Source organism: Musa acuminata, chromosome BXJ2-6 (genome assembly GCF_036884655.1).
Source record: "Musa acuminata AAA Group cultivar baxijiao chromosome BXJ2-6, Cavendish_Baxijiao_AAA, whole genome shotgun sequence".
NCBI lineage: Eukaryota > Viridiplantae > Streptophyta > Magnoliopsida > Zingiberales > Musaceae > Musa > Musa acuminata.
Genome location: NC_088343.1, coordinates 2,076,631 through 2,094,708, shown reverse-complemented (window position 1 = coordinate 2,094,708; position 18,078 = coordinate 2,076,631). Strand labels below are relative to the sequence as shown.

General features: G+C 39.3%; 2 protein-coding genes across 3 annotated transcripts; one reads left to right on the top strand and one right to left on the bottom strand.

Annotated features, from left to right (window-relative positions):
* Positions 1–2,782: 2,782 nt before the first annotated feature.
* Positions 2,783–9,173, bottom strand: LOC103986669 (uncharacterized). Of its 2 annotated transcripts, none has more exons than XM_009404736.3 (6): positions 8,963–9,173; positions 8,015–8,173; positions 5,834–6,001; positions 5,445–5,599; positions 3,874–4,040; positions 2,783–3,147 (listed from the first exon to the last, which is right to left on the bottom strand). In XM_009404736.3, the coding sequence occupies exons 1-6, from the start codon at positions 9,060–9,062 to the stop codon at positions 3,093–3,095; spliced, it is 804 nt and encodes a 267-aa protein (XP_009403011.2). In that variant the 5' UTR covers positions 9,063–9,173; the 3' UTR covers positions 2,783–3,092. The 2 variants fall into 2 exon arrangements, with proteins under 2 accessions (XP_009403011.2, XP_064967395.1); XM_065111323.1 differs by having other exon boundaries at positions 5,445–5,596; positions 8,963–9,171.
* Positions 9,174–14,697: 5,524 nt separating this feature from the next.
* On the top strand, positions 14,698–17,233 carry LOC103986668 (uncharacterized). The gene is made up of 9 exons (XM_009404735.3): positions 14,698–14,799; positions 14,888–15,005; positions 15,758–15,794; positions 15,960–16,029; positions 16,107–16,211; positions 16,295–16,445; positions 16,549–16,631; positions 16,732–16,825; positions 16,917–17,233. Exons 1-9 carry the CDS (start codon positions 14,769–14,771, stop codon positions 17,002–17,004), a joined length of 777 nt encoding a protein of 258 aa, XP_009403010.1. The 5' UTR covers positions 14,698–14,768; the 3' UTR covers positions 17,005–17,233.
* Positions 17,234–18,078: the final 845 nt, after the last annotated feature.

The window sequence follows — 18,078 nt, the reverse complement described above, 5'->3', positions numbered from 1 at the left end:
ATTAATTAAAATAAAAAATAATCAAATTTTTATTTTTTTAATTCGATTAAAATTTGATTTATCGAATATAAATACTAAATAGTTAAAATATAATTATGATCAAGACTGATCAAAATATTTGATTAAAATTAATCAAATTAGTTAATTTTTATAATTAAGGATATAAGTCAAATTTTTTAATTTTTGAAGGGTAAAACTATAATTTTTCTTAGGATATATTCTAAAGAAAATAATTGAAAAAATAAATTTAAGGATAAATTGAAATTATCTGATTTCTAAGAATAAAATTATTCTTTTAGTTAAAAAGAAAAGAAACCCTAAAACCTCTCTCAATCGCTATTGTTGCGTTCCATTATGCCCACGCTCGCGAGTCTCATTGGCGGTGCACTGATCATCCATCGCGGTTGCCCGCGATGGCATAGCTGTTCTCATATGGTTGATTGATGACCTCACCATCATCGCGCCATGCCATTGTTCCTATGCGATTATGCACCAATTGACGACCACATCGTCAGAGGTCGGCCTTGATCAGCTCGACCTTTGGGACGATGGTAGCACTGTCCTCATCATCAACTACGTCAACACTCTCCATAGAGTTTCCCTCGTCGATGGTTGTTGTATCGTTCCTTTTTCGATTGTGCAACCATCGGGAATCGTGGCTTGCGTCATTTAGTTGATATCGATCGTAGCCAATAAATGTCGCAGCCATTGTAACCGTCGCAATCGCCTCCAACCAAGGTAGGCTCGCCACAAGGATGTTGCACATAGGCAGTCATGCATGCAACCACCGTTGGCTGTCACACTCTACGATACTTTATTTGCATACACAATCACTATTTGTGATTATGCTAACGACCACCAAAGGTCATCACCCTCAATAATACTATTATTGACAGTAAGTTGTTGATAGTAGTCAATCGATTAAACACGAGGAATCTTGTATTGCTCGCAAGCTAATGACATGACGTACTAGAAAAATAGATCGACAGCACAAACAGATTATTCAAGCATCATAAATCAAAATAGAATAACACCTTTTTGCAAGCAAAGAATGCGGTGCTAATAAATAGATATAAATATAAAATAGATTTGAAATACTTTTACGATCTAAAGTATTTGATTTTAAAACATTGCTCTAATACTAATTCTAAGCATAAAAAATCGTAATATGCTACTATTATATGAAAAACTTTAATGCTATAAATTGAAATGAAATAATAAAAGATCAAATTTACGATACGCATCATTTGATGTCATTCAGAAAATCTTTATTTGATCTGTAAGTGCACCATCGTCGAATTCGAAAGCTACAATGATATCGATTTGTAAAAAGAACTAGACTCTCATTCTCTCTTCTTATTTTTCATAGGACCATTATGAACGATGAATTATGAATAAAGAAAAATGAGAGAAGATTTATAAACTATTAATAACTTAAGATGATTAAGGAGAGATGAGATAATATATGTAATCTCTCAATAATTATGTAATGTATCCATGTTGATTCTCTAGGAGGTCTTGTCTATTTATAAGCGAAAGCAAAAGGTTTAAGATAAATAATTAAGAGAGTCTCTCTCATCAAAATTATCTTATTATTCTATTGATCAATATCCATTATTAGAATTCAATTATATTTATAATATATCTTATCCATTATTAGAATTTAATTATATTTATAATATATCTTATTTAATTTGATAGGATCATATAATCTAATATTTATATTATAAATATATTATTTAGATTATATCTTCCTAAAAAGAGTTTCGAAAGAATAGCACCTTTAAAACAAACAAGAAACTGACAAACAATAAGTTAGAATCCTAAAAGCCCTTCGAATCCTAAGCAAGAAACCCGATTCTTGTAAGATGAGGAGAATCAAAGTCTTCTTCCAGGAAGGGAAGCGAGATAGATCGAGAGTTGACGACAACCTCAAGAAGGATCGTAAGCTTCTACGAGGAGGCCGAGGTGGAACGGTTCAGGGAAACCTTTTCGATCTTTATACTATTCGTATTGCACGTGATACTCACGTGTCAACTGACTGTGGTGCGATGAAGAAGCAGAATTATGCGTGCGCATGAGGACACGCTGGCTCAAGTGATCTTTTAGTTTGAGCCTACCTTTTGGGTTCCTTAATGGGTTAGCAGACTAATCGAGTAGATAGAACCAACCCGAAGCGAATACAAGTGAACAAACACTTGAGCGCAAAATGCTAGAGACTTTATTTCTCCAACAGAATTGGCCATAATTTTTATCTTCGTAGTCCTTCATGTCCTCAAATTAATTCTTAAGAAATAATTAGTTCTCCTAAGGCTTTCTTTTTTATCAGGTCCCTTTTACCAGTAAATAAGTTGGCCAGACTTACCTGCTCTGTCTTCCCCCGTTTTCCCTCCCTCTCCAAGGTTCCAAGTCGGAGCTTTTATTTGTGCCCCTCCCCTCAAGAAAACCTACACTCTCTTGGATTATAAGCAAACACATGGGAGGAGGAAGTATCAACGACACTTCTATGCGAATGCTGCCAGCAAATAAGACCAAAAGCTGAGAACGCATAGTATCGACACCTGCAAGTCGGGCACGGATGAACCCAAGCCCTACAGATGATGAGATCATGGGAGACGACCAAAGCCACCCACCTTTCAAGGAGACGGCCGAAGGCCCCTCCCACCACATGCCAGAAGCTGGGAAGCAACTCAACCTTCCTGAATGAGAATGGTAGAACGGCAGGTTGCGGCCACCGGAGCTCCTTCCTGATTCGTGGGAACAAGAAAAAAGATCATGAGAATGACGACAGGTAATAAATTTGGATTCAAACTATAAAAATGACCTGCTCCAGTTTGTCAAATTTCACATTCCATATGACCAACAATCCTCGACTCGGTCAGACAAATTATTGGTTCCACGACACTCGTGTCAAAGAATCATGACGGGCAAACGATACCTCGGATTTGAACAACCCGACTTACCCACTCCACACAAACCTTCAAGGCAATTTCCAAACAAACCTTTCACATAATAACGACCGGAGACACCTGCCCCACTGAAACAGTCATTTATTACCTTCCAAGGCAATTCTGCCAAAGGAATCAAACATCTCAAGAATATCCTTCCAGCATAATATACATGAAGCCACTTGGTGCCGAGGTTCTCCTGTTGGGAAAACCAAATATATCAAGTTTAATACAGGCAAACTGATCAAACAAAGAATGCAAGTACTATGCTTTTCAGATACAAATTTTAGTCTAGGCCTACATAAAACTGCAAGATAAACAACCAAAGATGGAGGAAACAATCTCCAGCTTCCCAAGACCGGCTAATTCCTCATTTTAATGGAGAAACCTAAGAATATCATGCATTATACATTTGACTAGAAGCCACAAAAAATGGGCTTCTCACCGGTTTTGAGCCAGGATATCACAAGCCCCTCTTCCTAAGTTTCACCCAGTCAAAATATCCTGTAGCAGTGAGCCACATGACGACGTTTCGAAGCAAACTATGATGGTAAGGGGTCAGGAATTTCTTGGTAGATAGAAGGTTTCTCGTGGATTTAATTCCAATCAGAAAGCAGGTTCATTCTTTCAAATAGCAATATGCCACCAGGTATCTACACTTTTTGTGTCCAAGGTCTAAAGCTCCTAGTTACATTACAAATTCAACTATGTTTACCGAGTGAATTCCAGCATTGGTTGGATAATAGGATTATTGACTGATGCATCTCTCACCAAAGAAACTGCTGATAGGCAGACGTAATAAGTAGTCACCAAACACACGCACACAAAAAATAGAGAAGGTCCTAGTGATTTTCTCAAGTAACACTATGTTCAACAAAATGACAACAAAAACTCCAGAAATTTTAAGATAATAATGTATTACTACCTCTTGTAATAGGTGTAGCCTGCAAAACCGACCCCACTGGCAGCCACAAGCCCAAGAAGAACCAGCAACGCAACCAACCACCCAGACATCCCACTTGGCTTGTCCCTTGGATCACTGCTGCTCATATCTCCACAGGCTTGCTGATTGCAAGGCTCCTGCTTAACGGGCTGCAAACAATTAAGAATAGTAATTAGACACAATGCATGAAAAAACTAGCTTACAATACGTTCCAGCCCCTATCAAATGCATGTCAATATAAGATTGGTGATTCAGGCCTCAGGTCAAAAGCTTCAAATTGGTTTTGTGCTGTTTTTGAGCTGAAACCTTGTTTTAAGCCAAAAATATCCCGGTTTCTGCCACTTCAAAAATAACTGTACGACTTCTGGTTGAATTTTTGCCATTTTAACCAAAACTCATTAGTTTTTGCTACTTTGATTTTTATAACAATCAGCAAGTTCAATCATTTACTTACGAACAATTAGCAAGCTTAACTTTATAAATATGACAGGAATTGACAAATATATTTTAAATTTCATCACATGGGATGAAGAAATGATCCAAGCCGAACACATGGTATTTGAATTATATATAATGGAAAATTGCAGGAACTGAAGGCTCAAACAATAGACCTTTACTCAAACAGTGGGATCAGTGCCCATTGATCTCAAAGCTTAATTCTAGTAAACAAGACAGGTTCTAATATTCATATTCTAACAGTTAGTTGAGGAATACATAAGTAACTCCTTCAGGCCCATACTTTCCCTGGCAATGAGTTCATTCTAAGATATTCTACCACCAAGTTCTGTCAAAAACCAAAAGAACTAAGAGGATATTTGAACTAAGAGGATATTTTTTAAAAAAATCTCTTCATCTGTGGATAGATAACCCCCAGAAGCAACAGCATGGGTGTATTCTAGAAGTTAAAATATAGTTCTTTTTTACTTTGGTCTATGGAATCCAGGCTATGGAACCCAAAATCTTCAGTCACTCAAAGTGAACCTTTTAAGATGGATAACGAAATTATAATATGTAGATTTTGTTTCGAAATTATAAGGAAAAAGTACAACTTAAAGATAAATCATATGAATTGCCTTGCAAACATTATTTATTTTCTTTTTAAAGGACTTTTTAAAAATATACTAAACCATCGAAACAGTCTGTAAGTTGCACTCCAGCCATTGGTCAATGGACAAACAGTCCAACCATTGGCCAATTAAGATATTATAACCTCAAAGGCACATTCTTGGAAGGTTCCCAAATCGAAATCTTGCTATTTGCTAAAAAGAAGTTAGGGACTGCCTTAGTTGTTGTTCTCTTATTCAAATCATGACAAGAGAGAGAAAATTAACATTCATATGTTCGAATTGGGGCAGAACTTCATGGAAGGTTGTCAAATCAGAATAACTTGTCAGACTGAAATCCTATGAGCACATTCTAAATAGATCCTCAAGTACTACTGGCTACTTCTACAAAACATGCATACAAAAGGCCATTCACCCTTTGATCGATCCAATTCATATGATGTTAAAATGACAAAAATAAAAGTCACCAGAAAGCATCTTTTGACTCACCATTTGTTGATCTGAACACCTACTATCATCCACTGGGTAGTGTTTAATGGATGAATCATCAGTACTTGCATAACAGCCAACATCTCTGTACCGAACTCCACCATCACAAGGGGAAGAACATTTCATCCATGGCCCAGCAACCCATTTAAAAGCTTCTGAAATTTGTAGAGGTATTAAGTTGCATATTCATGATGCGTAAAATCACCTTTATTACAATTAGCTTATCAGACATGTAAAAGGAAGTAGATTGTATACCTTTCTAAATGGAAAACTTAATTATCAATTATTATATACCGCTACCAAAATTGAAATCTTTGCATCTGCTTGTTTACTATCAATCCCATCATGGTGACACAAAAAAAGAGGATAAGAAATGCAATGATAGCTACCATGTGGTTTCAATTGCACAGCCAGCTCTGCACCAGTCTTACAGTAACCCAATTTCGTGTTCTTGTCTATGAGGTAAGGATCTGAGCAGTCCATGCAGCATATGTATTCATCACCAAAATCTAACTTGTTCTTGCATCTTGTGCACCTGTTTGTTATCCTTGGGTTCTCTGCTCAGAAAATAAGGATCCTTTAGAACAAAGCAATCTTCAAAGTTCAAACATAAAATCCATCTACCAATTACGGTTGCTTAAAACCAAAGATGTTAACTAGAAAATATATCTACGTTTTAGATCTCTGTCAGGAGTCATTAATGGAAAAATTGACCATAGGGTTGTTTACTAGGAGGCAAGCACACATAATGGAACATTCACATTCAAGCAAGGAAAACAAAAAACAAAAAAACAAAGAAAGTGCATGCTTTCTGGAGAACTTCACTGGTTGGACAAGCATAATATCCATTTAAGTCTCAAGTAGAACTTCACTTGTTGGAGATGATGTCATCTAGATCAAGTCTAGAGCACATGTAACACCCCATTAGTTCCACACGGAAATGCTACACATGCATTTAGTGACTTACAACTAACAAGTTTATGTGTTCTCAACTAGTGTTTGGATAGGCCTCACTCCATTGAAGCTGTTGGATAACCTAATATTAGGGCAATTTTGTGGACCTTTCCATGTGGACCAACAAATAAACTGAGAAGTGTGTTTCTTTGGTTGATCCAGCACCAATACCTTAAATGTAAATTCCAATATGTACACCAATCCATGCAGGGTAACATGCATCAAGATGTGTGCTTCCTTAAGTGACATCAAAATATCGGATATGGATGCTAGGTTACATGGAATGGCTACTGTAACACACCGATTAGTCCCATATCAGAAGTGGACAAGACTAAGATTGATTCATAAGGGTATGATGGGGGTATTACTATCAGATTCAACTTAAACATTGTGGCCACTGGTTTGGGCTCAACGAAGTTAATAGGTTTGTGACAATTAGTATCAGAGCTGATATAGTATTAAGGCATGGTGAAAGGCTTGAGTAGGAAAAGACTAAACATCAGAGCTGACCTAGTATTGAGGCATGGTAAGAGGCTTAAGTAAGAAAAGTCTACCCGTGAACATGGTAAGAGGACATGTTATGGCGTGGAGCTGCCATTGAGCTAAGCTAGGCCTTGATAAGGACGTCAAACCCTAAGTGGGAGAGTTTATAACACTCTAATTAGTCCCACATTGAAAGTTAACAAAGCTAAAATTGACTTATAAGGGTCGGGATACTACTATCAAGACTTGCTTAAGAAAGGTTGTGACTCTATGAGGATATGGATATGTGATCTAAGTGACAAGATAGATGTGTATTTTTTACTCTATAAAATCGTATGTTGTTGATTTTAACTAAAATGCATAAATAAAATGGTTTTGGATCTCGTTATCTATCTAGTGGACAATACTCATCCTTACAACGGATAAGAGATATGAACTTCACAGCAGTCGAAGATATATTATTTCTTTTGAGTCAAGGACAGAATTACACATCAGTTCACCAAACTAAGAGAAGTGAAGATATTTGCAAGCTAAGTGAGAAATTAATCAAAGAATAAGAGGGCACAATCTAGAGTTAGGTATTACAAGAAAATATCACAACTTGTTTAAACATTGATGTGACATAAATGATAATCCCAAGTACAGGAAATTAGACATATCTTTATGCGAGAGAAGACAGCATATGTACACCTTGTCTGATTAATGCCTCCTATCTAAGTTCAAGATTAAACAAGTGAAGTATGTTGTGAACTATTCCCAAATGTCAAAAGAAATTGCTCAAAGTGCAAGCAGATTGGCATGATGATGATTTCAAAGTACAAACAGAAATACTCTGCGTTCATTTTATACTTTAGAGAATCTGAAATTACATCATATAATCACAGATGTCTAAGAAAAGGTAGTACATGAGGCCAGACATGGACACTCAAACATAGATGTTCTTCTTTCGGGTTGTATTCAATCGATTTCAAGTCAGAAGGTGAACTACTTAACCAGCATGCTTAAAAGTTGGAAGAAAAACTGTAATTACGTGAATATGGGATCATTGTACATACAAGCTAAAATAACATGCCAGCGAGAAAAACTGTTATCCTCTAAAACTTGAAAATATGAGAATAGAAGGACGATGATACCTGGTTTACAGCAGTGAAAATGTGTATGGAAGGGAAGGCATGGTGGATAAGCTGATTCCCCACAAAGACCATTGCAGTTATCTGACTGATCAGCTACCACAAGTCCGGCTCCACATCCACCGAGCCAGATGCTTTGACACGATTCAGTCCAGAAGCACCCTGCAATTCACATAGAGAACACATATGCATTGTTGACCTGCCAATATATTTCACCAACTTATAGAACAAAATGAACATGTCATATTTGTGTGTGCATATACTGGTGGAAGCAATAACAAAAATTACAAGAAAAAAAATAATAATATCCAATAAAGCTCTCAGCGTTTCAACCCACTAAATGGCCCTAGATCAATGAAGTTATACAATCTATCAAGACCTAAGTTTGACAAAATCCTCCACAAAATTCTATTGCTATGTCAGTCAATGTCAGGGAGCCTGATAAGCTGTAATGGAACATGGGGGTACCACTCTTACAGGCTTCGGTTTCACCAACTACACCATGCCGACCATCTAAAAGAACTAAGATTTGCACGCTAAGTTTTTAGAATAACGTGGAAACGAAGCTAGTAAACCCCCTCCCAACAGAAACATGAGAAAAAGAATATGCTCTTCAATCGAAGCTCACAAACGCATTCTAATCCTGATGAACATTAGACCCCAATTGAAACAAAACGACTAATTACAATAGACTGATCAGTTATCTCAATAGGTGGAACAGAAACAAAATCACATCATCGATACTACTCGTCTTAAAGCACAGTGGAATATCCGAATAAATTGAGGACCGATCGAATAACAGCCAATAATTAGCAACCAGATGAGCAGAACAAAGACCAGTAAGTGAAACGGAATCCTAGTCTCGAACATCATACTACGTGATCGATCCCGAAATGAGAGACTAAAGAATGATAATTCAAGAAACGAGACGATTAGGGTTCGAGGGGTTACCATGCGAGGGAAGATGGTCCGCAATCGAAGGAGAAGGGTGAAGGATTAGGAGGAGGAGAAGGGGGAGAAGCGGAGGGAGGAGGAGCTTAGAAGGCAGCATCTCCTCGCCTATCGGCGTCGACGCACACACCACCGACGCGAACCCCCTCTTTCTCGTACGGGCTGGCGTGGGGTGGTACGCCGAGAGCTGTCTCGGCTAAGGCAGCGCGCAGGAAAACCGAAGGCAGGAGACGAGGCAGTTCGATTGGGTGAGTGGGACCCATCCACGACGTGGACCGCGTTCGTCAGGTTGAGCGATCGCCTTAACGTCATTGGCACGGGACCCACCGCTCGGAGTGCTCTAACAATGGATCTCTGCCGTCCGACCCACGGCCATCAATCAAGGTATTTTACTCGTTTGTGAATCTCAAACAAAGTGCAGCGGAAGCGGATCACACCCAATAGAGGATCCGAAACCCGAAACGTTGAGTACGACGTTAATATTCGTGCTGGTCACAACGTGGCCCGTTGCATTGCAGCCCACAATTGAAGGAAGAAGGCTGTCGGCCCACTTAGATGGCATCCCAATCACCAGTAGTCGGTAATCGTCCGAGCTTCGTAGGCTCAACATAATAGACAAGCTATCAGTATTCCACTTCTGGATGGGGCATCTCTCCTCCTTTTGGTGCGCACCCACCGCCACTGCAAGCGTTAAGAGGCCAAAGGAAAGCCCGGAGGATGGCTCGCGCGTCGCCTGCAGCCTAAACGGAGCATCGTCGATTTGTGTGGTAGTCCATAAAGCCTACCGCATGTGGTAGGCATATGCAGGGAAGCTGCAGCAGCTTTCTCTGATACCAAAGATGGCGACTACAAGCATTTCACCTTCCAAGACGCGACGTGGATTCTGCCTTTCACACAAGGAAATTAATATAGAAGAGATAGAGGAGGAATAGATTCCGAGCCCATCATAAATAGGTTATCACTAGTAGCCGAACCAGTTTGACTTCTGCATCCCTTTTTGCTTGGATATTGTTGTTTTCGCAAGGATTCCTTGCTCCCAAGTGCAGGTCAACAAGGAGCAGTCGGGGTTCCGTGGGATTGCCATCGCAGTGCCCACCTTGCCTGCGCAAATATGCATATGTAGAATCAGCATTCATGCGAGGTATCAAAGAAAAGTTCTTTTCTTTTCCTTCATTCTTTTTCCAGGAGTGTCGACGTTTTTGTCGTTATGCAGATGCAACAACTGCTTCCGGGCATATTGCCCGGTATTCCAAACCGGATTAGGAGGAGGTGAATGAAGAATTTATTGTGAAAGAGTGAGTTAATACGTATTTATAAATGTTGTTGGAGAGAGAGAGAGAGAGAGAGAGATTTCTTTTAATTATATATTTAAATCATATATTTAAGTTTATGATTGATCCTTAAATTGATTGATGATTAGAATATATAAGGAATATAAGATTATCAGTTTATATTTATCTATATAATGATCTATTATATTCCTATAAGATTGAATTTTTTTGTCAATGATGTTAATTTTGACTCTACTAGTTCGTCAAAAGTATGGACATGTGAAATATGTAGTTGACATTTGATAATTTTATCTCTAATAAAGTATAAATCGATAACAAGAAAACTAGGTTGGCGTATAAGTAAGCAGCACATATATTTTCACAGTATATTGTAAGAGAAGATTATGAGATAATATCAAGTTCATGTAGTAGATTGGTAACTCAATTGAATTGGTAGGGATGGCTGGACATTCAACTTTAGTAGTGGATCTTACGAGTGTGTTTTACTTCTTGAAACTCCAACTAATCAGATTTGCTCCATGAAAGATAATGTAGGCTGATGTAGATGTTCTATCATCAGTGTTGTTTTCCTAATTATAATAAAAAAAGACATGAAGATGAAATGATGAGTGTTTACGAAAAAAAATTTATAATTGAGAATCCATTTAAGATATCGCAAAATAAGTTTTAGTACTTATCAATGTATAATGGAACACTGATGCATGAATTATGATAATTTATTAACTACAAATGAAATATCTGGACATGTAAAAGGTAAATACTATAATGAACCAATTACTTATCAATATCCTAAGAGATCCATAGTAGGGTTATCATCATCTAATTTAAGTGACTCAATTGTAGAGGGTAATGTGATAATTTTTTAGCATTCTTCGTATTCATCTTTAGTAATATATTTGGAATGTACTTCTTTTGAAATAGAAATAGTCTAGAAAATGTGAAGTTACTTTTACTTTTAAAAAGTTGCTTAAGGTTCTTAGGTCCTTGATAGAAAATCGATCTGTCAATTACTCAAGGATTGTTTGATCTCCATGGAATTATTGTCTATGATAATAATGACATCCACATAAACCAAACACCAAAGAATATTATGTTCGAGGGAGTACCTAACGAAGATGCAAGACTTAAATTTTGGTATTAACTTGTATAAAACGTAAGGGCATAGCTAGGGACAATATAAATAATAAAATACTTTGAGTTTATAAAGATATCAAATTTTATGAAATAGTTTTTCAAATAAAGAGTAGTGTTGTAAAAATAGAATAAGTATACGGTTAATGAGTAGACTACAGTTTGAAATGTTGCTAACTAAAAGATTAGTGATGTAGATGCTTAGTATAGAATAGTGAGACCAGTCTCAACTAAATGTCGACGCTTTCGCTGGATAGACCCAACTAATTGAAATGCATATGGTAATGACCTGAGATGTTATATACCACAATGAGAGATAAGTTGTTAGGGCTTGAAAGAATACCTTCTTCATCAAAGTAAATTGTTTTAATAGTACACTAGAAGAAGTTCTCGACCAGCTTTCTAAAATGAGTAATGACTATAGTAACTTTAGATTTATATTTGAAATGATAGAGGTAAGTGAAGTAATATATAAAAATAACATAAAATCTAAAACTATCAAAGTGGTGGAGGTAGAGCCCTAAACATCAATGTAAATGATTTCAAGTATTTTGATGCAGGATATGGAAGATGTTCTAAAAGATAGTTTGTGACTTGTATTACTAAAGTAAGTATCACAATGAGTTTTAATTCTAATTGATTTGAAGATTAGAATGAAGTAACAAAAAATTAGCTATTATTGAATGGAAGATAGCAGGTGACCAAGGTGACGATGTCATACATCAATTAGGGCAATAACTAAATCAAAAGCGATTGGTTAGGTATTTTATGAAGCTAACGACTACTCGTAGATATAATCTTTATTCTAGCCTCAAACCAAAAATTAGTCAAAAAAAACTCAATAGATTTGTTATTTTATTTACAAAATTAATAGATGAAAATATATTTTTTTTTTATGTGAGGTGCACATAAAACATCATCGAGTATAAAAGTATTTATGGATGAATTAAGTATTATGAAACTAGTGTTGTGAGTGATAGGGATTTCATCATGTCACCAATGATGCTATCTTTACTGCCTTAATAGTCAATATGGATAGAAAAATTTTATAAATCAAAAGTGATATAATGAGAAGTATCGAAGTCAACAATCAAATTACTTTAAGGAGAAAAACATGTTGAGAAGATACTATAATCAAATAAGAAAAATCCAAAGTCAACTGATAATTTGGTTTGGATGCATAGATTTTGAAGATTTGATCTGATGGAGAAGATCAAATCTAAAAAGTGTACATGAGAAAATCTGATCTAACAAAGGAGATCAAATTTGATAAGTGCACAAGGGAGGATCAGATTTGAGATGTGTAGAAAATGTTGATCTTTTTCATTCTCTCTCGAGTCATTCTCTTGATCATGAGTTCTGATGACATAGTCGAAAGGATAGTGGTAAGCAATGGACTATCGTCGAGACGTCGGTCGTGGATTCGAGGCACTAGTGAGTTTGGCGGTTAACGAGCACGGGATGAGGATGCCAGTAAATATGTTAAGTAGTAGATAGGAGCAAAGGAAACACCCACTAAGCAGAACTGCATAGCGATGAAGGATTACCAGAGAAGCTAGTCGATCAATAGAGGAGGTTGATCAAATCAACAAAATAGAGTAGATCTGTTGCAAAACATATCACGCCAGGAGATTGGTGGGGAGGAGTCACAAGTCTTCGTTCTCGATGTAACACTATAATATAAAAGTAGAAAGTGTTATAAATCAGCAATAGGGTAGACGAGGAAGAGGAACAACAGTCGATAGTAGGGCAGAGGAAGAGAGAGCGAGAAAGGAGTCTTGCTTAAAAGCAAGAAGGCTTTGATACCATGAAGAATTTATTGTGAAAGGAATAATTAAATTCATTAAGATAATACGTATTTATACAGAGGGGAGAGATTTTCTTCAATCATATGCTCAAATCATATGATTGATGGACGATTAAAATATGTAAAGAATACAAAGTTGTTATTCCATATTTACCTATATAGTAATCTTCTATCAGTAAGAACCTAGTATGATAAGATTGACAACCCGCCTCAACTAGTAACATGAGGATGTTACCTTAGCAATACCACTTTGACTTACAATAGGTGGATATCGACTCTTAACATATGGAATATGAGACGAAATCATGAGCCCTGAATTCACTGCATCTGTCGCTCACGATCGGATGAGCCGTAGATTCATAATTATGTATTCGATTCTTCTTGCGACAATTTAATGCCTCAAACGTAGTGTAAAAAACCCAGGCACGTTTGCTCGTGAGTCCTCAACTCAATGCATCTATTGCTCACAACCAAATAAGCAAGAGATTCATAACTATATCTTAGAGCTCTCTAACGCTACCCACAAAAACGCGAGACCACATAATAGTGACTCCATCGTTCTTTTGAGTTATGGAACGTAGGGGCAGGCGCTTCCACCCGGGACACCTCACTTCACCGGTGAAGATGCATGAAGACAGGACCAGTCTTTACGCAAAAGAGACTTCCCTTTTTTCTGAAAAAGAGGACGTCGAGGTCAATTTATTACTCCCTTATGAGCCCAAATAAACGTCTCGTATTTCTCTTTCCTGCTGGATCGTAGTTCCGATGACAACCGGGACAAGCATCTTCTTCATCCAGCTTGATCTCATGGAGGGGGCCAAAACACAACCCAATCCACCTTGCATCATACATCATCACTCTGTTGGCTGATGAAGCTGTTAACGAAGTGAGCCGTCCCTTGTATAGAATTGGCAGAAAGCAGAGATGGTGGGAAGCAAATATCTGACGACAGAGGCATCCTTACATGCCTATCTTCTTCGGGTCATTGTCATGTAAGCACTTGGAACTAGGAAAGCACGCCGCACTCACCCCATTTCCTTGCCCTTGTGTTACTTCATTTGATTCTCTCCTCTGCAATCAACGAAAACCTCTGATGGCTCGGTAAAAGCACAAGCTAGAGTTCACGGTAGAGATCGTTTTATCTGGAGACAAGTGTTCGATACTACTCTTGTAGGAAACACAACCGATCCGGGAAGAGTTACTCGATGGGTTATATTATTGTACAAAGAAAGATATGCTGCTGGTTCCTCCTCCACTTCCGTCTCGGAAGCATTGATTCCCGGGAGCAAATCCTGCATACCCACAGATTCTCTGCCTGCAACAAAGAAAGCTTCACTGACCTTTCTGCTATGCTGCTTGTCCCTCTTTCTACCCCGGTCTATAGGCCTTTCCGAAAGAACAGCTGCGCAGTGAAAGGCAGGCACTGTGGTGGGATGCGGATTCCTTGGTTTCCTTCCTCTACCATTCCACCAGCCACGCACCGTTATAAATAGAGGTTAATCGGCCGACTCCTCACTGCAGCGGAGCCTGTTGCAGCATCACCGGCACTCCCCGCACAGGGTGGGTGGTGATCCAAATGTACCGCGGCGGCAGCTCGTATGCCTCCGGTCGGCCTCCTTCCCCTCTGCGTTGTCTCGCTCCGCAGCCTCGTCCATGTTCTCTTCCACGTGCATAACGCGTGCGCATCGAATGCAGGTTCGAGGTCTGCGACCAGGAGGCATGTCGACTACGGGAGGACTTATGTTGTCCGGCCCAAGGGCAGACATCGGGCCACCATCGTCTGGCTTCACGGTTTAGGAGACAATGGCGCAAGGTACGAGCTGCTGCTCTTCTTTTGGCTGCATCTAATGCAAATTACAAGGCACTTTTTGGGAACGCAGCCATAGATAGGATTTATTCCCTTGTTGATATAAAATGATTACAATGGTTATATTCTGGTGCCTTCCCTGCACATATTCCTAGTATTGCTTTACCTAAGATGTCATCTCTGTATTCTCATTTATGGCGTAAAGGAAAGACAAGGAATGGAACAGGTGGCGAATGTCAATGCACTATTAACAGTCGGGAGGGAACAACTCTTTAGCCCCTGTCAAATCCATGCAAAATTCCCACACCATACAAATGCCCTTGTCATTCTCAACGAATAGTTTATTCGGTCGGGTTTTCATTGTTTATGGATCACATTCACGAATCAGAAATAACAAGTTAATCGCCTCAATTAATCATTGTGATTCTTTGAGATTGTGCTGCTTTCTGCTTCACGTTTTGATGGCTAATGTACATGGGAAGAACCATTCCGATTAGCATAGAAAACAACATCATGCAGTTCTCTACTGCTATATTTGGCAATTGTCTTGTTATTTCCTTTTTCATGGGGAGATGTGTTCTTGAGGAACATAGGTATCATTAAATTTAGTGTTTTCGGTTGATTATTGTGGAAGCTACAATGATGTGTGTAATTACATTGAAACTGTAGGCTGTCAATGCAGTTCTTACGCAAATAACAATTCCACTACCTGCATGAATTCACCTTCTACTACTTCTTCTTCTTCTTCTCTTTTGCAGCTGGTACCAGCTCCTGGAAACTCTTCCTCTGCCAAATGTAAGATGTGTAAACATGGTGTAATCACTCGTTAATCATTGGCATCCTTGTTCTTTGTGGTTCCTCTGGATTTCGATGCATTTATCCTCCCTGTCTACTGGTAACTTGGTAGTTCTGTGAGATGGTTTCGGTAGCTAATTTCAACACGAATGTGTGCCATTGCAGATTAAGTGGATATGCCCCACTGCTCCTACTCGACCTGTGGCTCTTTTCGGTGGATTTCCATGCACTGCATGTAACTCCCCATGATTTGCTTAGCATTACTCCATCTTGACCGATCTTATATGACCTCCTCTGTTGCGTTCCACGCAGGGTTCGACGTTGCGGACCCTTCACAGGATGGCCCTGATGATGCCGATGGATTGGAAGCTTCAGCAGCACACATCGCAAATCTTTTGTCGTCTGAGCCAGCTGACGGTATAGCTTTTGATGTTAGCGTCGTTGTAATGCTGGTTAAGTATACTCTGGGATTGATTCCTCCCTCCCTCCAATCGGTACAGTAAAACTTGGAATCGGTGGGTTCAGTATGGGTGCCGCGACTGCCTTGTATTCTGCTTCTTGCTTCGCACACGGAAGGTACGGAAATGGAGGCCGATATCCCATAAACCTCAGTGCAGTCGTTGGTCTCAGCGGCTGGCTTCCCTGTTCCAGGTCGGTTCCATCGCGAGTCAACGCAATCCTTGGATCTATTTCTTCTTTATTATTGCTGTGCGTGAATCGGAGGCATAAGAGTGCTTGGTCGTTCTTCATCCAGGAGCTTGAAGACCAAGGTGGAAAGCTCACAGGAAGCTGCAAGGCGAGCTGCCTCCTTGCCACTTTTGCTCTGTCATGGAACAGGTACCGTACGTAGCATTTACCTCGTCGAGATTGTTGGATTTTAGATTTGATCCAAGGAGCGTTGAGCTTCTCTGTTTTGTTCTTGCGCTGGTTATGGCAGGGGACGGAGTGGTTCCCTATAAACAGGGAGAAAGGTCTGCGGAGACGTTGAGGATGTCGGGGTTTCGAAATCTCACGTTTAAGGCCTACAATGGGTATGTTTCTGCCGCAGTTTCTCGACCTTAGGCCAACTATCATGCTTTGCTTTGCTTAGCTTAGCTTAGCGAGCGATTCGGAACAATGCAGACTCGAACACTATACGATTCCGGAGGAAATGGATGCCGTCAGCAAGTGGCTCACCGCGAGGCTGCGGCTCGATGGGTCTCGCGCTTGACGCCGGGACGTGCCGTGTGCGTCCTGCGATCGCATCGAGGCGCGGCTATAGAAAGTACACCTAACTCACCCAGTATGCGTATGTGCTCAGGTGCTCGTCGCGGCGATATGTGCCGTGAGAGTCGAGTATGTATTGTGATAGCCTTGTCTCCCTTTGGCCTCGGAGTGGCTTATCAACTTGTTTGGTGTATATTATCTTCCTTTCTACGAATGAATGAATGAATGAATGAACAGAGTCTAATTACTTTTGTGGTAATCGTTTTCAGTGTACGGTAGAGGGCGGATTCGTCGTACACCTCTTTTTTTGTGTGCTACGTGGGCAGCATCTGATCAGATCAGCTGCCAGCTAATAAATCCTTTGATATAAATATTAGCAAGGGAATGTGTCTATGTAGGATGGGGAGGTGGTTGATGTCATGCAATTCTATTTCTATGTGGAAGCTTGAAGAAGAATACTCGAGAGATACCATTCCAACAAGTGGCCTTTCCGAGAAATATATCTAACTCTCGGGCATGTTAAGTTCAAAAACAAGTCTGCACTAGAAAGGCCAGCAAAATGTCTATTTGTTGCTTCGTTCTATGGTTGAGTAACCACACATTGAGGTGCATCTACCTACATGCATAACTTGTTTCCACAAGAGAACAGTGCGTGTATGTGTGCATGTTAGTAACGAAAAGTAATCTGGGTTACTTTGTACGCTATGGTACTTACTCATAGCATTCCTGCACGTCCTCGTTAAGAGTATAAATACGATGTTAGAGTATAAATATGACATAACCATAAAAGAAGAGAATTCATACAGGTAGATCGGTACCTACTTCATAGGAAATAAGCCATCTTGCTCAACGACGTACAAGTCGACGTCGAATATCACGGAGTCATTCCGTAAGACTTGGAATGGCACCACCCGATGTCAACCCATACGAGTCGATCGGTGTTCATCCGTAGGGTACAAATTATCCTTCCGATGAGTTGACAGCTATTAAAGGACTACGTATAATCGACCATCTCTTCGCATGTATTAAAGCTAACTCTCCGACCAACGGAGGGGACTTCAAACACTCACTCTCTTTT

Coding starts and splice junctions, on each gene's coding strand:
- LOC103986668 (XM_009404735.3), top strand. CDS start 14,769: ATGTACCGCGGCGGCAGCTCGTATGCCTCCG. Junction 15,795..15,959: donor AAACTCTTCCTCTGCCAAAT/GTAAGATGTGTA, acceptor GTGCCATTGCAG/ATTAAGTGGATATGCCCCAC. Junction 16,446..16,548: donor GGCTGGCTTCCCTGTTCCAG/GTCGGTTCCATC, acceptor TTCTTCATCCAG/GAGCTTGAAGACCAAGGTGG.
- LOC103986669 (XM_009404736.3), bottom strand. CDS start 9,062: ATGCTGCCTTCTAAGCTCCTCCTCCCTCCGCTTCTCCCCCTTCTCCTC. Junction 8,174..8,962: donor GGACCATCTTCCCTCGCATG/GTAACCCCTCGA, acceptor TGTGAATTGCAG/GGTGCTTCTGGACTGAATCG. Junction 4,041..5,444: donor GGTGTTCAGATCAACAAATG/GTGAGTCAAAAG, acceptor AATTGTTTGCAG/CCCGTTAAGCAGGAGCCTTG.